The 17,136-nt window shown below is 42.6% G+C and overlaps 2 protein-coding genes across 3 annotated transcripts; one reads left to right on the forward strand and one right to left on the reverse strand.

Moving 5' to 3' along the window:
• Positions 1-292: 292 nt before the first annotated feature.
• Positions 293-12,945, reverse strand: LOC129593611 (mannose-P-dolichol utilization defect 1 protein-like). Its single transcript, XM_055490019.1, has 5 exons — positions 12,650-12,945; positions 12,506-12,571; positions 12,021-12,153; positions 798-1,002; positions 293-690 (listed from the first exon to the last, which is right to left on the reverse strand). The coding sequence occupies exons 1-5, from the start codon at positions 12,768-12,770 to the stop codon at positions 445-447; spliced, it is 771 nt and encodes a 256-aa protein (XP_055345994.1). The 5' UTR covers positions 12,771-12,945; the 3' UTR covers positions 293-444.
• Positions 12,946-13,094: 149 nt separating this feature from the next.
• On the forward strand, positions 13,095-17,124 carry LOC129593644 (uncharacterized). Of its 2 annotated transcripts, XM_055490070.1 has the most exons (8): positions 13,097-13,591; positions 13,748-14,380; positions 14,719-15,012; positions 15,235-15,327; positions 15,394-15,465; positions 15,764-15,955; positions 16,051-16,242; positions 16,488-17,124. In XM_055490070.1, exons 1-8 carry the CDS (start codon positions 13,355-13,357, stop codon positions 16,752-16,754), a joined length of 1,980 nt encoding a protein of 659 aa, XP_055346045.1. In that variant the 5' UTR covers positions 13,097-13,354; the 3' UTR covers positions 16,755-17,124. The 2 variants fall into 2 exon arrangements, with proteins under 2 accessions (XP_055346046.1, XP_055346045.1); XM_055490071.1 differs by lacking the exons at positions 15,235-15,327; positions 15,394-15,465; positions 15,764-15,955 and having other exon boundaries at positions 13,095-13,591.
• Positions 17,125-17,136: the final 12 nt, after the last annotated feature.

The following is a 17,136-nucleotide window of genomic DNA, read 5'->3' on the forward strand; positions in this document are numbered from 1 at the left end:
AATTCGTAAAAATATTGGTATTGCTCAATTGCTGCTAATACTGTTAACACGATTTTATTACTTAGTTTTCATTTGTCTATAAATCGTGAATAAAACTATGTTTTTAAGTACTTACTACTTACGATTGTAAAAGCATTCGTATGCAGTGAATGCAGCAAACAACACACTGCATTTTTTTAAATGTTACTGTTTTAGATGTTCCTGTTTCAACAGTGAGACTGCATTTACATATTAAGATGTTACTGTTTTAGACACTCAACAAGCGTCAACCAATGCCCAAATGTTTTATTACACTAAAGTACACTAAATGAATACCACAGTATTATAAAATACAATCAACAATCAGGGCTTCGAGGTCAACATCCCAACAATCAGGACTCTGAATCCAACATCCTTCCCAGAAAATGGAAGCAGAAACTACTCGTACAATGCCTAAAAACTGCTCTACTGGGTTTTCTTCTGATATCCCCGCTTAGTCTTGACTGGAGCATTCCAGAAATACACAATCTGTCCACACAAAACGGCATTCGCCAAGCTGGATACGATGTACGACAAAATAACCAGCACATCTCCGGTCTCTTGTATCGATGTGAACACCCTCGCTACACTGCCGGCAAAGAGCAAAAACACAGTTACAGCGGACAATTGCCCGGTGCTTTTGTTTTTCTGATTTTCCACGATTTGCAACAACTGAAAAAACAAAACCATGCCGATCAGATTACGTCATACACTATAACAAATGAAGCTATTAAAGCTACAAAGTAAAACTATAAAGCTAATAAGTGTAACAAACTCACTTTGCTCATCAAAACCAGAACAATTTGGAATGACTGCATCACTTTCAGTAGCTTTTCCGGCACCAACCCAGAGAGCAGCAAAGCTGTGATCGATATTTGAATTACAGTATAGATCAACGCGGCAGCGGATTTTCCCCGATACAAAAGCACCAAAATTGCGATCAGAGCTGTTTCGAGCATCAGAAACAAGCTCTCTCCCCATGCACTACAAGAAGACACCATTCAGCACAACTGCAAACCGAAGTAAAACAGGAGTGCAGTATGCATTTCGTAGGATTACGTTCCACGCGCAAACGAACCAAAACAATGAAATTTCATATACAGTTAATTAAACTTTAAGTCTATATAATATAAAGTTTATAATAAAATATTTTCCCTATACAATATAATCAATATAATCGCTGATAGCGGTACGTACAGAGGGTGATTTCGCAATATGCTTCCAGCACGGACACAAAGTTACAGTAATTCTCTCCCTTGTTCTTTCCTTCACTTTTTGTCGCTTAAAAATACTTCAATATGTGCTTTATAATTCATCATTAGTTGAATTCGAAAAAAGAAGTAAGTGGCACTCAAAAGTGAATTTAAAGCGGAACGCCCAGTTTTTCAAACTAAAACAAATTTTTGACGAGGAAATCTTTTTGCCAGTTTCCTTATTTTCTGAAATTTGACACAGACCATCGCAATCGGTGAGGCGCAAATGTAGCTTCTTTATTCGGACGGGAGATACGAAATTCCGTGCTGCCACTTTTAAATATTGCAACAGTGGCCTATCTGGCTACTGTTCTAGTGGAGCGGTGATCAACCTTTACCACGATTAAGCGGCTGTTATGTAATGTAAGGTTGGTACGGCCGTCTGCGGTGCGGCCGGATGTGGACTCAGCAATTACTTAGCAGGCACCGGTTGGGATGAGACGATTCATCCCAAGCGGTCAAACGGAACAACGCAAACGCAACACATAGCAAGGTTTCTTATTGCAAGAGAATCAGCAAGAATTCAGGCAAGAGAAGCGGCAAGAGAACCAAGCGTTCCAAGACTAAAGTGAGAATTCTAGACATCGAGAGAAGGCCGGTAAAAATCCATAGAAATGTGGAGAATCGTTATCAGACGTTATGAATCATAATGCAGTAAAACAACAACCAATCATTGATGTTAAATGACCATTACTATTCGAAACTGGTGGTCTTACACGTTGTACAAATTCTATCGCTACATCCCTCACGGTAGCGATGAGATATACTTGTCTCATCAAGATGCTGATTAAACAAACAAAATAAAACAACATCAGAAATGAAAAGAAAATTAGAAAAAATACTTGATTAAATGCAGTCCATTAAACGAACATGGTGGATCCACTTGTGGTGTCCATCCAACGGTTAGGATTCATCAGGCGGTGTCCGCTGTTGTTCCGTCATTTCCGGTAGGTGCGCTGGTCGGCATCACGCATACGATCCATCTGGTTACGGAGCTGGTCAATCTGCTGGCGTAGGTCTTGGATCTGGCTGTCCTTGTCCCTCACGGTAGTCGAAGACTGCGGTTTAATGTCATGTGTAGCATAACCACGAATGCCCAATGCGGTCATGATGGAAGCTACGTCCCGGTTAATGTTCAAACCAACAGGCATATCCGGCATTTCGACAACCGGTAATTTCTGGTTATACGCTGGCACTGCAGCCGTGGCGGCCAGCTGCGCATCGTACTCGCGGAGCGATTTAATTTTGTCAGCACGAATTTCATCAGTGAATGCACCATCCCAGTTAATTTCTCCAGGCATGAATGGCGCATCTACGGTAAAGTATCGGTACGGGTTAAAGTACTTCGGGTACTGTTCGACTTGTTCAAATCCTTGACGCTGTCCATTGTTAATGTAACGGTAAACGAAGCCAGTACGGTGTTCGTACAACCACTTTCCATCATCTCCCTGATAGCAGATCCAGGGAGAGCGCGAGAAAACGATCAAAACGCCAGCTTTGGAAGTAGTGTGGACTAAGGACGGTGTCCATCGGAACCGGAAACGAACAGAATTTGTCGGTGTCCGCGTTTTCGTGATTCGTGCGTAGGCGATCGAGAAAGGTGAACGTGTTGCACAAAACCTGCTTCTGGGCGAGCTTAATTTCACGTTCTGTAGGATCGGTAGTAGTGTTAATGTCTCCAGCAGCACGCGCAACGGCAATGTCAATGTTATCCATGTGCCGACGATAATGTTCACGTGGTGTTTTGTTATGGAACCCGATGTATGGGTTGAATTCCTGGTACGTGGCGAGTTCAGCGGTTTGGCGAATGCCGCGGTTAATGTAACGAATGTTTTCAGTTGGTGGGTCAACAGCCGGGTAGTTGCGCTGACGACGATCACCACGATTAATGTTTCCATAATTGTTACGACCATTGCGATGACTACCACGACGAGCACTGTTGTACTGTAAGCTCTGACCATTGTACGGTAGTTCATCCTTCTCTTCTGTGGGAGCGTTCAGCAGTGGTTCACGAGTGGTGGACGGGTTAATATTCGAAGTGTCTTCCTGAAATAGCGGATCGTTGTAGTCCGCATGCGTTACGAGTTCGGGTTCGGTAGCCGGAACAGAGCTGGACGGTGCTGATAGCTGTTGCGGCTGCTGGTCACTGGTGTCCATGCCGGTGCCGGTGCTCTCGTCAACGTCCATGTCTACATAATGTATACTGTATTAATTTAATGCGCATCAGTTAAAGTACTGCCGGTTAGAATGCGCACGTCTTCGTAATTTACATCTACGAATAAGGGAAACTGCAACATTGTAATGTATAGGCTAAATCAACGCAGAAACACAGTTAATCTAATATCAAGGTTTATACGAGTATGTACTGTACTCGTAGTAGTTTAATTAATTTAATGTACGATTACGCATCGCCAGTTGTCTTTACATCTCGAGGTCGTAGTTTCTGTAAAAATGCATTCCGGCTAGCTAGAACGTCGGCATCGTAATGTTTGTATGACTTTAATTTGGAAACGTGAACAACATCAATAAGTTTACGTTTTGATTTTGCCTGGTCTAGCTTGACCTCAACGTTACCATTGTCGAAAACGTTCGTAATAATGTATGGACCTTTAAACTTATTAGTTAATTTTTCTGTGCGACCAACAACTCGTAGTTCATCTTTTACGTAAACTGAATCTCCAACACTGAACGGAATACCGACTTTATTTTGGTCGTAGTTTTCACTATTCCTCTCGTGCGTAATGTCAGTGAGTGTTTTAGCGAATTCCACTGCATGATGCCATTTCTGTCGCAGCTGTTCGATGTACGTTTTTATCGTAACTTCATTAGAGTTAGCCGAATTAATATTCCCGTAGATAGTATCAAGAGGCAATCGTGTTTCAACACCGAACAACAAATAATATGGCGTATGCAGAGTAGTTGAGTGTTTCGTATTATTGTAAGCATACGTAATATACGGTATGTACTGTGCCCAGTTATTCTGTTCGGAATTAACGTACATAGTTAATTTTTCTCCAAGAAACCGCATGAAACGCTCTGCTAACGTGTTCGACTGCGGGTGAAATGCAGTTGTATACTGATGGTCAATTTGTAAAACTTCATTAATTTTGCGAATAATTTTGCTGGTATATGCAACACCACGATCAGAAGTGATGTGCAGCGGCGGACCGAAGGGCAATATAATATTGTTGATAAAGAACTGAGCTGTCTCTTCCATGCCGGTAGACTTAACGACTTTGGTGACGACGTAACGAGAAACATTCTCAACTGCTACAATAATGTATTTTGCGTTGTCCGGCAACGCATGAAAGGGACCAACGTGGTCGAACGACCACGACTCCAAAATACCATACTGTTTAATTTGCTGCAAGTATCCGGTCGGTGTAATGTTTACGCTGTGACGTTTCTGACAGGCTTCACACGCATCAACATAATTTTTAATGTAATGCAACATTCTCGGCCAATAGTAACGGGATGACACAGCATGCCAAGTGCGGGTGAACCCAACATGAGCGGAAAGAGGGGAATCATGGCAAGCGTACAAAATCTCGGCTCGCATACTGGCCGGTATGCAAACAAGTAATATTCTTTTACCTTTACGAAGCCTGAACTTGTATAATATACCATCCATTAGACGAAATGTATCTGATAATCGTTGAAGATTTCTTGTCGCTTCCAGATACTGTGTGTCATCTGATACAAGTAGCTTAATTTTTGAAATAAATTCATCTGCGGACTGTTCGGCGATCAAAGTGTCACGACTTTGGTCCGGTAATATTGCGTACACGGGTATTTCACAGTCGTCTGCATTAATATCAGCTTGCTCATGGGGGTACCGGCTCAAAAGGTCTGCGTCTTGATGCAGACGGCCTTTCCGGTACTGCACTTTAAAATCGTATTCTTGCAGCAGGAGACTCCATCGGTTTAGACGACCTTGTGGTTCTTTGAGATATAGTAAAATTGTAATGCAGAGTGGTCGGAAATAACTACGAAGTGCTTTCCTGCCAAGTAGTGTTTAAACTTCTTTATTGCGAAGACAATTGCGTACAGTTCCTTTTCGGACGTCATATAATTACGCTGATGTTTGTCCAACATTTTTGAAGAGTATGCAACGACATGCCAACCGTCGGCATGTTGTTGTTCCAGTATGGCGCCGACGCCTAGTCCAGAAGCGTCCGTTTTAATTTGAGTTGGTAATGTATGATCAAAAGGTTTTAATATCGGTGCGGTTGTTAGGCACGTTTTCAGGCTTTCGAAAGCGTTTTGTTCCTCATCCGACCAACGGAAAGGTACATCTTTTCGAGTTAATTTGAGCAGTGGAGCAGCTAATGTTGAAAACCCATTGATAAACTGTCTGTAGTAGCTAAGCGCACCAACAAAAGATTTAATATCTCTGGGCGTTTTCGGTGTAGGAAACGTAGCGATGGCACTTATTTTCGAAGGGTCGGGTTGAATTCCATCTCGGCTAATAATATGACCCAAAAATTTAATTTTACTAAACCCTAGCTCACACTTTTTCGGGGAGATCGTAAACCCTGCGGAACTAACTGCTTTGAGCACCTGTTCCAGTAGCTTAATGTGTTCCTCAAAGGTCTCACCACCTATGAGGACGTCATCTACATAGCAGATGACACCCCGCCACTTCAGGTGGCTTAATATCGAATCCATCGCACGCTGGAAAGTAGCCGGGCCTCCGCATAGCCCGAAAGGCATGCGAAGATACTCGTATTGTCCATCCATCGTTACAAAAGAGGTTTTAGGAATATCTTTGTCAGACATACGTATCTGCCAAAAACCACTGTTAAAGTCAAGACTGCTAAAATATTTAGATGACCCAAAACACGAGATGGCGTCATCGACTCGGGGTAGGGGCCATAGCGGGCGCCCTGTCACGGCATTCAGTCCACGTAAATCGCAACAGAAGCGCGGAGCCGACGTGCTTCCTTTACGCTTTACAAGCAATACCGGGCACGCCCACGGCGAAGTGGACGGTCGTATAATATTCTTCTCAAGCATTTCCTGCACCTGTTTATTAATTTCTACACGTTGAGCATACGAAACTCTGTACGGTAATTTCTTGACGGGTTTATTATCACCTGTATCGATATCGTGTGTGACTTGGCTGCACTCGCCAAGTGGGCGGTTTTTGTTTGGAAATACGTTTTGGTATTTAATTAGTAGTCGGATTAATATATTACGTTGCTCAGTGGTAAGATTTTTGTCAAATTTTAGCTCTTTAATGTGTTCCATAAGCTCTGATTTATCAAGTACTGTATCTGTAGTTTCGATATTAGACACTTCAATTTCACCATATGTATCGACTGGCTCCATGTGGCCAATGAGAACGCCCTTTTTCAGTCTGACATCTTTCCCAGAAAAGTTTGTGATTAATATCGATACGTCACCATTCTCTGCTTTAATGATGCTGTTGGGTATGGCAACTAGATGCTGGTGCAGTAATGTTCTATTGCCGGTAATCATAATATCACCTGTGTACTTATCGGGAGCGGCAACTGTAAGTACTATTCCATGTTTAGCCGGTAAAGTGGTAGTAAATGCTAATTTAATGCCTGATCTATCCCAGCTTAGCACCGGGTCGGCATCTGCACTTACTGTAGGTAATGTATCTAACGGTGACGGCCATGGAGACGCGGGACGCTCGAGCGCCACCGGGCAGGGAGTATCTTCAATTAATGTATTAGGTGATGGTGTTTGTTCTGTACGAGTATCCAGTAACATTTCTGAAGGCGCAACATTTTCGTGTGTTAATATCTCGGGTGTGCAGCTGTACTCTGTAGTTGTATTCCCGGCATCTGTACGAGTACTGCACGGGGCATCCATATCGGAACCAGCCTGGTCATGCTGCTCATTTTGCGCTTCCGTGATAGTTTCTGTAAGATCGCTTGCTGAGCGCTGTTCTTTTAATTTTGTCCGATAATTACGTACGAAACTTGTTCGCGGTACAAACATGTCTGCCATCATCATATCTTGTACATCAGACACTATCGGGGAGCGACGGAGTAATTTCTGTGTTTTAGGCACACGAGGCTCATCCTCAAAACATATTCGGTTACTATGACTGTTAATCCAAATGTTATGTTCCATTAGAAAGTCATTTCCTAATATGAACATATCGCCAGGAGTGTTACATAATATATATACTGGATGGCGAATAACTCGGTTCATAATTTCCATATCAACCTCAGTATAATAAGATTCAGGAGAAAACTGCCGGCTGGAAATTGTGACAATTTTTAATTTAGGAGCACCGTCTGCGAAGCGTTTGAACTTTAATTTTAGACTTGCTGCAAGAATTTCAGAAATTAAAGAAAAACTTGCTCCAGTATCGATTAGAACACGAAACATTTTGTCTTTAATTTTCAGCATGATATAAGTAGGACTCACTGTCTTTGGCATTTTATATGCGGCATATTCACTCTTTTTACTGGGTAATATTGGTAAAACAGTTTCACTCATTTTGACATTGAATGCATTAATTTCTGGAGAAGACTCATCACTGACATGTCCGCTGTCAATACTTTCGCTGTCGGAAGTTTCACTGTCGGTTTCAGGAATACTGTAATATACGGGAGGTATGTACTGATGACCATACGGCCCTCCTTTACGGTATGGTCTCAATCTTTTCCCTGCGGTGTACTCCAGAAGCTGTTGCCCTGTTTGGATAGACGCAGCTCGACAAAGTAATCGTATTCTTTCTGTACTTTATCAATGATTTCGCCAGGGCAGATACGAGCAATTTTAAATTTGTCATCTTTTTCGCGTTTGTTGCACTCACGGTACGAGTGTAAAAAGTCATAACACTTCGGGCAGAACAGTTTACCATTGGACAGTCTGTAACTGTCGAAGTCCACATATCTGCGGTCAATGCGGAAATCTCGTGATGACGACGAGTCACGGCGGTCACCACCACGGAATCGATCGCGGGAATTACTGTCATAACGCCGGTCGGGAGAGCGGCGCTCGGGGCGGCTGTCCTGTCTACCATAATTGCGACTCCGCGAGCGGTACCGATCATCATACCGGCGGATGTCACTGCTGCGTGATCTGTCTCTACTGAGCCGGTCACAGTAATCTGGACGGTGTGAACTGCTGTCAGCACTACTACGGGAATAATGTCCCTCACGGTTGCTGCGACCATAATCTCTGCTGTCTGAACGGGTGTACCGATCACGGCTCGCGTTCCGGTAATTGTCATCACGGCGGTCTCCATAAGATCGTTCACGACTGTGCTGCCTGTTACAGCTGGACGATCGGTCACGACGTGTATGTTCCGATGAATTAATTTTTTTGTTCTGGTCGGCGAAATTAATTTCGATAGGATTAGTGTCTGTACCTGGCGCTTCTACGCGATCTACGACACCGAGGGTCGTGAGAAAGGCACGCATTTCTCTTACAGTAGTCGGTTTGGACGCGGCCAAAAGCTTTCTGTATTCCGGAATGTCGCTAATGGCGCGGGTAATTTCAGCGATTTTACTCTGCTCTGACATTAAAGGGTCAACTTCCGTAAAGAGTACTTGCAGTTCGTCAAAGAACAGAGAAATGTCACTCCCTTTTTTGAAAACTTTTTGATAGTTCAATTCTCTTATTAAGTTGATAGTCTTGTGGTAGGAATCGCTCGATCATTGCATCTTTCCAGACCTCATAATGTTTCTTAGCGTGCGTGGGCCATAAAGATTCGAAATAAGCACGGGCAGTTTCGCCAAGGTAGTTTGGTAGTGATGTTATTTTCTTATCTGAATCCCAATTTAATCTCGCTGCAACTCTTTCGAATTGTTGAAAGAAGGCAGTTATGACATATGCCGGTTTATTTTCAAAAGTTTGAATTTTGAAGTCTTTTGCAGTCTCGCGGGGTTGATTCTGAACGGACATTGCTTGCAAAAGTGAATTAATATCAGTAGTAGAGTTGACCGTGGGTGCAACTGGCTGCACTGTAAACAGATCAGGTGTTTCGACTTTATTGCGCGGCACGCGATGCGTACTCGTAGGTACAAGCGGCGTATGCAGTGCGGCAGGCATTCGATCACATAATGGCGCGGTATACACAGCTTCTGTGCTGGGCATTATTAATGTATCAGTATATGCAGAACGTGCGTGCATTGGTACTGTACTCGAATGCGCTGGCTGATCAGTGTACATGCGGCGTGCGGCAGTGAGCTCTGCCTTCAGCGCTTTAATCTCATCGTCTCTCGCCTTCACAACATTCTGAGCGAGCGCCTGTGCCAACTCAATGGACGTAACATGTGTCTCATTCAACAGATCATCCAGATCCTCTCTTCCCTCATCCGGTAATTTCTCTCCCAGCCTGTGATACAATTTTCTGGCCTTGTGCCGTACTGGACTCTCAGTGTGATCGAGAGCGTCATTGGGAAGATCTAAGAGAGAGAATTCGCGTGGCGCAGAATGTGTTGCAGGTTCTCTGTCAGCTCTCTCAGACACTACGCGCTGACCTGTGTTAGTGTATACGACAGTTTCTCTCGCAGCGGGCTCACTCACATTCGCATCTGACTCATCGCGCACATGGTCCACGTGTTGACCAGAAGGCGCGGCTGGAGCTGTAATGTTTTGTCTGTGAGCGCTAGCGGCGGATTTCGGCGGGAAACGTTCGCTCAACTGGAGAAAAGTAATATTCTGTGCAGACATGTGGCCAACTAGCGCGGTAATGTGAACTGCTTTGTTATCCTGCGCTTTGACGCGAACGTTCAACTGTCTACCAATCTGTTGCAGTTCGGTCTTAGTGTAAGCATCGTCAAGCTGATCTTCGAGTGTAATGTTAGGTACAGATTCCATGGGAGCAGTGGACCGGAACCGTCACTGTCCTGTATATACTGTATCTGTATTTCTCACGTACTGTAATGTTGCGGCGCCAAACTTTTGGCGCGCTGACCGGCAAGATAAGATGCGCGGGAAGTACTCGTATAATGTCAACGACGTCTATGTGCAGACAAAGGCGCAATGCGTAATGTTAAAATTAATATCCAGAAATCGTATTACCCGTAAAAATTATGTAAGTTACATGCAACCGATTCAAGGAGAAAACTCAAACAATGAAATTGCAAACGATTTGTAAACTTCCAGTATCGATATTATGTGCGCACTGATGTTAATTAATATCTAACCAGAATGTTCGCAAAAGCGCAATGCTATTCCACAGTGGGAAGTTTTACTCACCCAAATGCAGTTTGGGAATCTTGAAAGTCTTCAGGGAATCCGGGATTTCCGGTCCGGCGTAACGAACAGACTTTGGCTTGTGCAGATTCCGCTTGGCGGCACTGGTTAGGCGTTTGGCGGCTTTGGACTTCAGGGTGGTGGGAGAATGTGATTTAATGTCGGCTGGAAACGGTGTAATGTTGACAGTAGGTTAGTGTTGGCGGGAATCGGTGTCCGGAAGTTAATATGTGGCTCTTAACCCAGGAGCGCCATGCAACAGTGGCCTATCTGGCTACTGTTCTAGTGGAGCGGTGATCAACCTTTACCACGATTAAGCGGCTGTTATGTAATGTAAGGTTGGTACGGCCGTCTGCGGTGCGGCCGGATGTGGACTCAGCAATTACTTAGCAGGCACCGGTTGGGATGAGACGATTCATCCCAAGCGGTCAAACGGAACAACGCAAACGCAACACATAGCAAGGTTTCTTATTGCAAGAGAATCAGCAAGAATTCAGGCAAGAGAAGCGGCAAGAGAACCAAGCGTTCCAAGACTAAAGTGAGAATTCTAGACATCGAGAGAAGGCCGGTAAAAATCCATAGAAATGTGGAGAATCGTTATCAGACGTTATGAATCATAATGCAGTAAAACAACAACCAATCATTGATGTTAAATGACCATTACTATTCGAAACTGGTGGTCTTACACGTTGTACAAATTCTATCGCTACAATATCGTAATAACAAAAAAATCAAAATTTGGTAAAAAACGAAAACGAATGATGTTTCTTTCCGAAATTATTTACCGGGACAATAATGCAGTGCATGTGGTCTCTCCCAGTGTTAAAACCACCGTAGACATCTATACTAAAAGGTCGCTTAAAAAACTTCTCAGGAAAAGCAATATGGATTTGCAGCCCGGGGAGGAACGCAAGGGGAACAGTCAAAATGGCTATCTTCCAGTTCACGAAGCTAACACAACGTACCCGTGCTTAGAATCTCACGAAGCCAGATGTTTTCTGAAGGCCACATAATGTAAGAGTTCACTAAACCTGGCACCCATAGATTATGAATTGATGACAATTTTTTAGCAAATTTTTAATGGAAGGCATAGGAAAACGTTTTGCGAAATGTTACAGCGTTGCGCACAGACCCTTGTCGGTTTGCAAAATCCTACCGTATTCTAAATTGTTTTCTATTTCTTAAAATTATTTTGTTATGATCGCTAAGAGAAAGGGCTTTCAAACTTAACGGCTCTAAGAATAACATACGTATGCACGGAGAGGATGGCATTAAAATCATAAAGAAAGTGCAAGCATATTGCAAAATCACCCTCTGTACTATGGAGTGATATTAGCCGTAAGTTAGGAATTATGTATAAATATTACCATAATATTACCGAACTTTACTGTAGAGTAAGAGTTCAGTAACATTATGATCTTAAAATATATTTTACAGTAAACTCCCAACCTCAAGTTCCCGCGATTGTAGGACCGATACGCAAAAAATCGAAGTAAAAGGACAATGCAAGAGTGCGCAAGATACGCTCAATAATTAAAGGAAACTTAAAACGGTAATGCATACCTGAATGGAAATTGGTAATGTACACTATAAACGAGTGTCGTGGTGAGCGCAAACATCTCCAAAAACACACTGGTCAGACTAATTCCAGCGCCACTTTTGGATCCCAGAAGTTTCATGATCTGCGGGACCTTCACTATAACGATATGGTACGGAAATAAGTATTAAAAAGTCTAGAAAAACGTAAACCTAAAAAAAGGAGGTACATAAGTCTGAATGCAAGTATTTAATAACAGACACTGACTACCAGTAGTGATTACACAGACATACTGCACAATAATTACCGCACGGAGCTAATCCACAGTAAATCAGTCGATAAACCGAAACAATTACATACGTTATGGCATAGACGATACATTATTAAAGTTAACCTATGATAACTGGTAGTAATTTTTAATTTAAATAATGACGTATCACTTCTGATTCAATTGTAATTCACAGCCTACACTAGCCTTACAATTATTTACAATACTTATTGTATAACTTACCAACCGAAGATCCGACAACGATCCCATAGCCCAGCCCTTTACTGATCAGAATTTTCAAGCAATCAACTGCAACAATTTCATGAACGCTGTCATCACAGTCTTGCGTTACACTAAAATTGAAGATGTTACTGTGCTACAGCCTACCGTCGAGAAAATTCAGTTTGTCAAAGAATTCCTCCACACATCGTTCGGGTAACAAGTAATCTCGGACGTACTGCCTCGCAAGCTGCACGGGTCCTCCGGATGATGCGGCCTTTGGATCCATTCTTAAATAAGGTTTAATAAACCTCGAAAACACAAAGGATCAGAAATCCAGAATTATGTCTAGACGATAAGAACACTTGTAAGTTGTAAAGCATGCAAACATTAAATTCGAAACGAAAAATTTGAATACTCAATACAGTAGTGGAAACTGAAAAGATTTATTCCTGCCTTGCGACGTTGCTACGCTTACTGCGAAAGAAAATGGCACAGGCAGGGTCTGGCGCAGGGCGGTACCTTCCGACACTGTTATCCGCCCAGTCTGGCAGCATTGCAAAGTTTTGTTTTGGTTGCAAACCGGGATTTCAAATTTAATTTTTTTATGACGTATTTGTTACGAATGTTATTGACTTATTATTGTGGCACAACTTGTACTGCACAGTATGCACATGGCTAGCAGATACTTCTTTCTTCCTCTTTTTAAAGAACCTGAAAGTTAATTCAAGCATTTCAATAATACCACAGCGAAATTTAACCCGCATGAATTTCCACCTATCGTTTTGTCATTTCCAAACACAAATATTAGTTTTGATGTTATGGCAGTTCAGTTCAAGAGATGAGTAGGAATTATGCACTATCAAATTTCACATGGCACCAGCGTCTAAATTTGTGATGATTTGCTGGAATGTATCGCTGCTCTTGCTTGTGCAATTTATTACGCGCAGTTGCAAATCTGTCGACATAAATTCTGGTACGCAATTGCAGCAAGCCGCACCTTTGCAGTTGGATTTGCGGCGAAGGAAATCTCACGAACGTGTATTCAAGCCCGATACAAACGAGCGGTACATCGCGGCGGAGCACGCTATTGGCGACGGCGTGAAAAAGGTCAGCTCTTGTGTTAGTTTGCGAACCTGAACCACATCCCTTTTCTGAAGCAGAAGGTTGCAACTAAAACTACTTCTTTGGAAAAAATATAATTCAGTACTGCAGCCATAAATGAAGTGGTAAGAAAGTAATATTTCAGTTCTGGATTTTTTGTAGAAGAAGAACGCGAAGGATGCGTTCGATCTCAGTGATTTCTATAATCCCAAATCATGGGAATCCATGCTGAGCGACAACGACTATCAGGAACTGGATGCCACACTACGCCAGGCCAAATCTGCTCAATGGGCCAATGAGAAAAAGCGGGCTGATATAGAATTAGATGAAGACTACGCGGAAACAGACGAGAACGACACCACGGAGGAGGAGCTGGATGTGGACTACGAACCGGCCGAAGTGCCCGCTGTGGATGTGCAGTTGGATGAAGAGAGCGCCGCCCGAGCGCAAATGGATGCTGACGATACCCTTGAAGAACGACAAACGAGCAGCGGCGACACGGCGGACAATATCGCCTCGTGGATGGATGTCTTTGGTGCGGATCCGGAATACGCCCGCTCCAACAATCAACAGGATGACACGGTCATGGATAAATGGCTGATGCGAGATGAGGCCAACGCGGTCGATCAGGCAGCGGCACACGCAGGGGAAAACAGTGGACACGAGCGTGATGATGCGCAGTCGGACGACGTTGATCCGGTTTATGATGTGGAATCCAGCGGAAGTGCCACACGCGAAAAACGCAGTTACCGTTCTTATGATGATGATTACGGGAGCGCTTACATCCGATCAGAGGTAAAAAATAAAAACTATGGTAAAGAAAATCTGAAATTTTCGATTTTGTTCTTTTTTTAGATCGATATGATCGATCTCGCTTTGTCTTAGCAGTTCAGTATTTCGCTGAATAATGTTTCCAGTAGCTCGCTTGGATTTTTATATATTTATAAAAAAAAATTTGAAAAATGATTATGTGAAACGGTAGCTATAGTCTGCAATTTAAATGACCTTCTGCTTAACTTTCTGGTTATGAGGAACTTTCTAACTTAATCCTGTAGTCTTCTATTAATATTGTCGAGTATATGATACATCAAGTCAAAAATGGAAATAACCAAAGTGATTTTCTTTTTCAACAGGACGATAAAAAGGCCGGCAATATGGAAGATACTGAGAACGACAAATCTTACAGCGATGAACAAACCGATGTTGAAGAGGATATCACTGGAAACAACCAGCTGGACGTTGATGATACCGAAGAAAGCCGACTGGAAACTACCGGAAATAACGTAAACGATGAGGAAGAGCTGGACAATGACAGCACTCAAGTGGATGCTAAAAAGACGAATACGGAAGATGACAATCTTATGAGCGTGGATGATAATTCAGAGAAAAGCGAGGAAAACGAAAGCAGAAAAAAGAACAGAAAAAGGGTACGAAGTGTTTTTTGGGAATAGTAGCCAATGAAACTGGTGGTCGCAAAGATTCAGCACATGTATAACTCTTGTGTACATAAACACCTGCACGTACAGTAACGTAGAGTTTAATTCCCTGTACTGCCTGTTTAGTTCAGGTTTCACATGCGGCTGCATTTCATTAATTAAAACTTTAACACTTCGCATTGCAGTTTCCAGTTTCGCTCAGTCTTTTCGTAGATCAAAACAAATAAAGCATCCTTTGACGATGATTACGAAGATATTCTTGCCGCTTCGGATCGGTATCGGCGACTAAAATCCCGGAAAAAGCAGGTGATAGATTTCTGGTGTGTGTTCTATAGGTTGCAGTGTGACAAAGTCAAGCTATCTCGATTGCAGGAAAGACAGTTTTCCAGCCAGTACTACCCGAATAACGTGCAGTACCGAAAAGGGCACACGAAAAACATCGAGGTGAATATAAATATACACTACAAACCTCCTGTACCATTCAGCGCTACGACTGCAAGAAGTAGAAGTGCATAGTACTTGCACGAATGTACATACATTGTTCACTTCTATAATATTATCTGAAGAACTTAATTAATTCTATTATTCGAATGATAGCAGCTGAAACGCCAAAGTGCAGATATATGTATACGAGTATGCGACCGTTTTGGGATATTATTGAAATTCTGCAGGTGTGCTGTATTCCACAATTGTACGAGTAGGACTATATCGGTTACGATAATCGGATTTTTTTTTAATCCAGAACAGTGACAGCCAGGGCGAAAATGTGTATGCCGGTGACGCTTTGGAAGCAGATGCCAGTTCTTATAACTGGGATCAAGGCGCACAGAGGTCCAGTCAGTATAAAACCGAATATTACCCGGATCGGAAGATTTCCGACGGCAGCTTAGGAAGGGGGAAGGTTCATCATTATAAAAATTTGGACAACAGTGCTGTACGCGCCACTTTTTATAATCGTCGTACTTATACATGCTATGTACATATTACTAATTTATACTTCCCTTTATTTATGAACAGATTTTTTTATAGGAAGATGGCATTGTTGCGGACGCAGATGTGGACTACGTATATCGCGATGAATTCGAAAATTATGAAAAATCTCGCGGTTCTCCATTAAAACGCCGTGACAGAACTAAAACATCGAGTTCATCTGAAAGGCAAAAGATGCGACGAAAGCGAAAAGATGCAAAGGAAGCCGTCGAATTTGACGATGATTATCAAGTAAGTCAATTATCAAACTGAATAGTAAGGTCACAGGATTTACGTTTAGGTTGTAGGATTCACTTTGGCCATGTACATAAACGGAAGCTAATGAATGAACTGCGCTTCCAATAAACTGACAGAGCGTTGTGCAGGGTTCATAAAGTTTTTATTGTTTAGCTGTAAGCTGACCAATTAATATTAAGAAAATGGAACGACTTATTACTGCGCAAAATGGGTTTCTTATTGTCACTGCTTCTGCACAGTTTGAATCGGAAGGAACGGTGGAGTATGCGCGCCAAAAAGTCTGCTCTTTTGTGGCTCAACAACTGCCAAACTATGGTTTTACCGGTGTTATGAAGCCAGCCACTTCTCAGTGTGATGTTTTATGTGAACGCTCTAACGGAAAGCAAACGGTATTCCACACGTTCCATCTTAAAAACTGGCCGTGTGGAGAAGACCAGAAAGGTCGCTGCAGCAACGATGGCAAATGTGATGAAGTGTCCTACCAAGCTGACACTGAGAATGACTGACATCCGAGATCCCAGAACGTGTGGATTTTGTGTCCGGATAAAATTACATCGTGCCGGATAACAGTCTCGAAGACGACCTATACGTCGTGCAACAACCTACTCTAGCGATAACGGTGTTAAGTGAAAATAAGTGAGCGCTCGCTACTATTTTTGTTAAAAATTCTGTAGTAGTGCACCATTAATGTGCTGCACATTTGAATTCTGACAGAAAAAAATGATTGGGTGAAGTTCGAAAAAGTATATCGGTAAGCGCCAGTGAATATAACGATGAGTACCGCGCAACACCATAGTAAGTACTAAGTAGTATAGTTGTTTTCTGGTGGCACTTCAGTTGGTAGTCGATTGGAAGTTGATCTTGATCGAAGTGAATAAAAGGTCAAAT

Source organism: Paramacrobiotus metropolitanus, unplaced genomic scaffold, assembly GCF_019649055.1.
Source record: "Paramacrobiotus metropolitanus isolate TYO unplaced genomic scaffold, Prichtersi_v1.0 Parri_scaffold0000062, whole genome shotgun sequence".
NCBI lineage: Eukaryota > Metazoa > Tardigrada > Eutardigrada > Parachela > Macrobiotidae > Paramacrobiotus > Paramacrobiotus metropolitanus.